At 39.4% G+C, this 6,789-nt stretch overlaps 1 protein-coding gene across 1 annotated transcript; it reads right to left on the bottom strand.

Moving 5' to 3' along the window:
• Positions 1-733: 733 nt before the first annotated feature.
• LOC137330983 (extracellular calcium-sensing receptor-like) lies at positions 734-6,322 on the bottom strand. The gene is made up of 5 exons (XM_067994561.1): positions 6,065-6,322; positions 4,429-5,262; positions 3,190-3,417; positions 1,755-1,878; positions 734-1,647 (listed from the first exon to the last, which is right to left on the bottom strand). Exons 1-5 carry the CDS (start codon positions 6,320-6,322, stop codon positions 734-736), a joined length of 2,358 nt encoding a protein of 785 aa, XP_067850662.1.
• Between the last annotated feature and the right edge of the window lie 467 nt (positions 6,323-6,789).

Here is a 6,789-nt window from a genome sequence, read left to right on the forward strand (position 1 = left end):
GCTGTGGAGGCCAAGTTACTGAATATATTTAAGAAGAAGCTAGATAGATTTCTAGACACAAAAGGCATCAAGGGGTATGGGGAGAGAGCAGGAATATGGTAGTGAGATAGAGGATCAGCCATGGTCATAGTGAATGGCGGAGCAGGCTCGAATGGCCGAATGGTCTACTCCTGCTGCTATTTTCTATGTTTCTATGTTTCACATCATGTTGCGTGTGAGGCGCCTTGGTCTCAAATGTATGAACACAATAGTGAAAGCAAGATAGAACAACCAAGAAAGAAGTCACCCTCATTTCAAACACAACTATTTTACCCTATCGCGACCCGGGACCTCGAAGCTAGTTTTAATACTCACTTGCAGCAAGGACTGATATCAGCTCACTCGTCACATAGTACTGAGCCTGAGATCTTCCAAGTCTGCGTCTCAGTGCCAAAACAGGGTTTATATCATGTTATCAATGTTAAATATTAGATGTGAACTACATAAATCCGTGAATTAATTACTGACAGATTAAGTTTGAGTCCAATATGTTTATTAATTATATGTTGAAATTTAATTCCACAATTTAAATTCGATGTTTCCAGCAGAGTATGGCAGAGCAAAGGATTCAGATTAAAACATATACCTGAGCTTCATCAATCAATCGATTTGTAGCATTTGAGTTCATTGCTGCAAAACCATCGAAATACAAATTATGTACCAAAAAAATCATGCCAACAAGTCTTATTGTCCTTTAAAGCTTATTTTCAATCACTTTACCCATTAGACATTTCTTCGTATTTTTCTCTGGAGTTATCGTGATAATGTAGCATTTCGGAGCAAAAATGCAAAGCAGCAATCCGAAGCTGGAGGCCAGAATCGCAAACACTTCTACCGCTACAGTGTATTTCCCAGGAGAACTCACAGAGGCTGGAATAAAAGTTATCCAAACCGCATAAAAGATAAGCATGCTGAAAGTTATACATTTAGCCTCGTTGAAATTATCTGGCAGCTTCCGGGCGAGAAATGCCAAGATAAAACATGCACACGATAACAAAGCGATATAACCTGATACAGAATAGAAAGCTGCCGAAGAACCCGCATCGCATTCTAAAATAATAATTTCCCTGTAATAATTTGTGTTTCTCATGGGAAATGGCGGCGCAAGGATCAGCCAAAGGGCACATATTAAACCCTGAACGAATGTAAGGAGGAAAACACTTAAACGCTGTTGTGTTTGACCAAACCATTTCATCCGGTTATTGCTGGGAAGCGTTGCCTTAAATGCTATTTGCACGAGGATGGTTTTAACCAAAACGCAGGAAATACACAAGACAAAAGTAACACCGAATGCCGTGTGTCGTAACATACAAGACCAGTCGGATGGTTCACCAATGAATGTAACTGAGCACAAAAAACAGCATGTTAACGCAAGAAGAAGAAGGAAGCTCAACTCGGAATTGTTAGCTTTAACAAGAGGTGTCTCTCGATATCTAAAGAAAAGAACAGCTATATTTATAGCCATGCAAACTCCAATCAATGCAAGAGTCACCAATACAATTCCCAGGATTTCTGTAAAAGTCAGATATTCTATTTTCTTTGGTATACATTGATCTTTCCGATCATTGGACCAGTATAGGAAAGGACATTTGATGCAGTCTGTGGAATCTAAGAGCAAATGAGAACATTATGTGGATAAGAAGTTCATTTTTAGATTTCTCTGAAGATAGTTGCCGACTCACATATATTAAAAATTTTTTTTTATTTCGACTCACCTGTGATGTTACTAATCTCCCCATCCGCACAGGGAGTGCAGTCAAAGCAACAAACAGGTTGTCCTTTCCTTGCCGTTTTTCTTGTTCCAGGAGAACAACTTTCAGAGCACACTGCAGGGGGAATCTTAAAGGAAGAAATAGAGAGATTATCTACCTTATGATGCTAGATATACTGCAAATGCACTTATTCGTAAAATCAATATATGTGCCTTCATCGGTAAAATTGCATTTTTGCAATTAAGATTAAAGTTCATATCATATTCCGAGATCTTCATATTTAAGTGCTATATTTTACTGACCAACATCCTATGACTTTATGAAGAACAGGGGAGCTCCCCCTTCCCGCTTGCTAACATTTGTCGCTCAATCAATATTGTCACAGATTAACTGATCATTTATCTTCATTATTATTTGTGGGATATTTCTCTGCGCCAAGTATCCACAAGACTGCAGGTACTATGCATCAAAAATAATTGCAGCGCTTTGGTTTGCCCTGAGGAGGTGAAATGTTCTTTATTAATGAAACTTTTGCTTTCTTTTTGAAGTTGAACTGCAATTGGCATTTGTCTACCCACGCGCCTAATATGTCCTCTTGCAGCCTCCCACATTCTGCCCAAGTCTGGGTTGCCCATTGATTGGATGTTATCATCAAATGTTGATATTAGTCTGCGGCTTTCGGCATCTGCACTCCGCAACCCGCGATTTTCTTCTCCATCAAAATTAATGGGGGAATGAAGGGCTGACGAGCGCATCAGATAATAACCGTGGCCTCAGTGCATCTTGAGAACAAGGTGCACATCTTTGGAATACACCACTAACTATATCTTGCCAATCAGAAAAAAAAGATACCCATTTACTCGGGCTCTCTGTGTTCTACGCAGCAACCATGTTTCTGTCATGCTACCACTTTATCTTTAATATAATTGATATAAATATTGCTAACGCGTCTCTGAAGTGGAATTTTATAAAACGATGCTTTGAAAGATTACCATACCCAAATCATTCCCTGGGACCGGGAGCAATTGAAATCTATCCCGCCAATCGGGAAGCTGACGGAAACGGGTTTAATACTGATTTTGCACCCCGCCAATGTTTACTCTCAATTGAAGTCAATGGTGAGTAATATCGGGCCGGGTATGAAACCGGCGTTCCACCCGATCCCGTGGGTTTCCAGCCCGGAGAGCTAAGTTAAAATTATTACGTCCCCCTTTGTCTAAATCGGGCTAATTTCCTCTACGACGTATCGGATTAGTAAAGCCTGATCCGCCCTTTCTAAACGGCTGTAGACTGAGCCTAGCTATCCCTTTCTGGCCCTATTCCACATTATGGTCTTTCGTAGATTTCTTGCTTAAATGGTATTCCAAAGTATAATGATCAGACACTAAAAACTGTGACACAAAATAAAATTACAGTCAGTTTCAATTGGCGGACACACCTTCTGTTCACCATCGCTCCAGATAATTTGCTTCGGATTCAACACCACTTCTTTGCCCGGAGGTGCTGACCCATTATAATATCCAACTGTCTTAACTTCAATGCCACCGTTTGTATTCATTTGCCAGTTTACAAAGTCGTACCCAGCTACTGGATTGCCACTATCATCAAAATGCACCTTCTCACCAGTTTTCGTTGTGAAATATACGGACTTCATGTAATGGAGTAGCTTCAGAAAATAATGGACAGATTTCGTTAGTGACTTCACGTGTAAAGATAGGATTTTTACACTTTAAGGTGGTACAGTTCGACCAATATTTCTAAAACGTTGAGCCAGAATTTACTGTAAGCAGCGAACGGACAGTACCCACTTTTGGTTAGACTTGCCCTTGCCCATATACTCTCCATGTGTTTTGCACTAAAAGTTTCTGTAAATTAGAGGGCCACTCAGTGTAGCGCCCTCTACAGGATAAATGGGACCTGTGTGAACAGGGCAAACAACTGTCTATCTCCTTAATCATCAGATTGAAGAATGGTTAACCACCAGCCCAGAGACTGAATCATGAAGCGTAAGTTAAAAAAAAGTAAATTCATTGTCAAACCAGGTACAGAAAGCAAAATAAAGAGAGGGCAAGTAAGATTGGATTAAGAGAGAGAGAGAGAGAAGGGGCAGAAACAAAAAGTAAAACAAATATTTTTTTTTTAATTCATTGTCAAACCAGGTACAGAAAGCAAAATAAAGAGAGGGCAAGTAAGATTGGATTAAGAGAGAGAGAGAGAGAAGGGGCAGAAACAAAAAGTAAAACAAATATTTTTTTTTTAAAAAAAACCTCCAACAACAATTAAAAGCTGAAGGGATTCGATTACACACTTGTAAAAGTTAATTTTCAGTATCAGCAAGGTTGTTTGGCAGTAATTAAGACGTATCGCGTTGTTAAAATGTGCTTACTGGGTATCTTTGGCGTTCAATGTATTTTAATGGTGAGTCAGAGAGGGAAATGCGGTTTTCGCAAAGCTGATGGAGGGGCAGCGCATCTCCAACAGCAACTTCCGGATTTAACTCCTCAAGTGGGCTCTGTGGAAATTGTTGTCCGGTTTGCGCATAAATAACGGTGAGCGCTGTTAACCTCACCATTATTTTCATTGTAAATTGTGGGCACTTATTTTGCAGACTTCTTTTACATTGCACGAATTATTTTGCAATTAACATTAATCAAATTAAATAGGGTACATTCCCTACCTGCCACGGTTGAAAGTTTGAAACATATGCACATGTGTTATTTATAAATGGTCCTTTGCCATTTTCACACGAAAACATACTGTGCAGAGCGTGAGCGAATGTATAGACTGCTTTATATACATTGTAGGAACTTCCATCCATAGTTAGGTCAGTATACACGTTGTATAGTTCATACAAAGTTTCATTTCCGGTGCATCGAGGGAGCCGAGAAGATGAATCTACTTGGCTTGCAGTTTTATCGAATATTGGAGTGCACCTGAACGTCGTTTCCCAAAACTCTCTTACCAAACTATCACCAGGAAACGTAGAAGGATGGACCCTGAGGAGGAAGTCCCGCAGACCTGGAACTCGTACCGTACGCACTGCTGTTCCGATTGCCCCGGTAAGGAACCTGGAGCTTTTATCTGGAGAAATAATATCTGCTGTAATCCAAGCTTCGCTTCCTACCCACTGTATTCCAGTGAGATTTTGCCGTACAATCTCCTCAAATAAAACGCGCATATCCCCCGATGCCGCAAAAGCCACCACGACTTTTGTGGTCGACGCTTTTATCACTTGTACAATTTTTGTAATTTTTTCTACAAGATCGGTTCGGTAAAACGATTCGGAAAAGGCAATGCAAATGCCGAAATTAACGGCAGCTTCTATAAACGCTTTCATTCCCGAGTTGCCATAATCATTGTTGCTGCTAATGGTTCCAATCCAAGTCCATCCAAACCTCTTAACAAGCTGAACCAAAGCCTTGGATTGATGGTAGTCACTTGGTATTGTTCTATAAAAAGTTGGATATTCGTTCCTATTACTGAGACATACACACGTGGAAAAGTAACTAACCTGCATTTAATCAAAAGGGAAAAAAATGAAGCAGGTTATTAGCTTGTGGTTAAAATATGCACATTTCACACTTCCAAGTATTCCAACTTCATTGGAATGAACAAGAAGATTTATTAATATCAATGTTTAAGGTGAATTGAGAAACTGTGTCCATGTTTTGTTAGATTAACGCTATAATTTATGGGCACTGGGTAATCGCGACCGTTATAGTGCATTTAGTGATAAAACCAAAACACTATAAATTCAAGGAAGTAACATACAGAAGCAAGAAAGAAATAACTTGCATTTATATAGCGCTTTTCACGACCTCAGGTCATCCCAACGCCCGTTACAGTCAATGAAGTACTTTCGAAGTGTATTCACTGTTGTAATGTAGGAAACTTGATTGCCAATTTGCAAACAGCAAGGTCACACAAACATCAATGTAATAATGACCAGGTAATCTACTTTATTATTGATGTTGGTTGAGTGATAAATATTGGCCAGGACACCATGAAGAACTCCCCTGCTCTTCTTCAAATAGTGTCATGGGATCTTTTAGGTCCATCTTAGAGGGCATACATCGATTAACATCACATTCAAAAGACAGCACCTCCAACAGTGCAGCATTCCCTCAGTACTGCATTGGGAATGTCCACCCAGATTTTGTGCTCAATTCTCTTGAGTGGGACCCACAACCTTCTGACTCAGAGATGACAGTGTTACCACTGAGCCATAGCTGACACCTAATTATAGTGTATACCTATTAATTATTTGGTTCTATTTATATGATAGTGACCACAGTAACTGAACCAAATCTCACCATCGGTATTTTAAAAGGAGCGATTGTTCTTGCCACTGCTATAGACTCTGAGGATCCATCGGCACCAACAATACCAGAGACATTGAGAGACCCGTTACAGACGTGATCCACATATGTTTTTTCCTGCCCATTAACGAGAGCCAGAGTGACTTTTGTTGCAATCTTGGAGGACGCGCAATCATCGTGAATCCTGTAACCCAGTGTAATGTTTGGGAGAAGTGTCTTGTCCTTGTTTATTTCCTCTATAGCAAAAATCATGGTCTGCACAAAGCGAAACGCCCTTAAATTAAAACTGAGGAACAAACATAGATGATGTTGACAGAAGATAGTTCAGCTTTCCTGTGCACGTCTTAGCACCTTGGAAGATTTGCAAAGTAAAGAACATTAAAGCACACAATGTCCATTTAAAGGTGTTTAGTTGGTATGGACCGTGCAATTGACTGTAAGAAATTTAAGTGCTAACACTGTTCTAGATTAATATATCGTATAATTTTATTTTGTTTTACAATGTTTGCGAAATATGTTCATTTTGAAACAATGAAATAGCATCGCACCAGTTAATATCATAGAGTAGAAACAATTAGGAAGGCAAAAAGCAACCACAAAATTAAATTATAAAGGAATATCAAAAAAGTAAAGTATTCAACGTACACATAAATAACAAAAGAAAAATCAGGAAAGGGGTACGGCCACTAAGAGATACACATGATAAACTCACAGGCAAT

Source organism: Heptranchias perlo, chromosome 13, assembly GCF_035084215.1.
Source record: "Heptranchias perlo isolate sHepPer1 chromosome 13, sHepPer1.hap1, whole genome shotgun sequence".
NCBI classification, from domain to species: Eukaryota; Metazoa; Chordata; class Chondrichthyes; order Hexanchiformes; family Hexanchidae; genus Heptranchias; species Heptranchias perlo.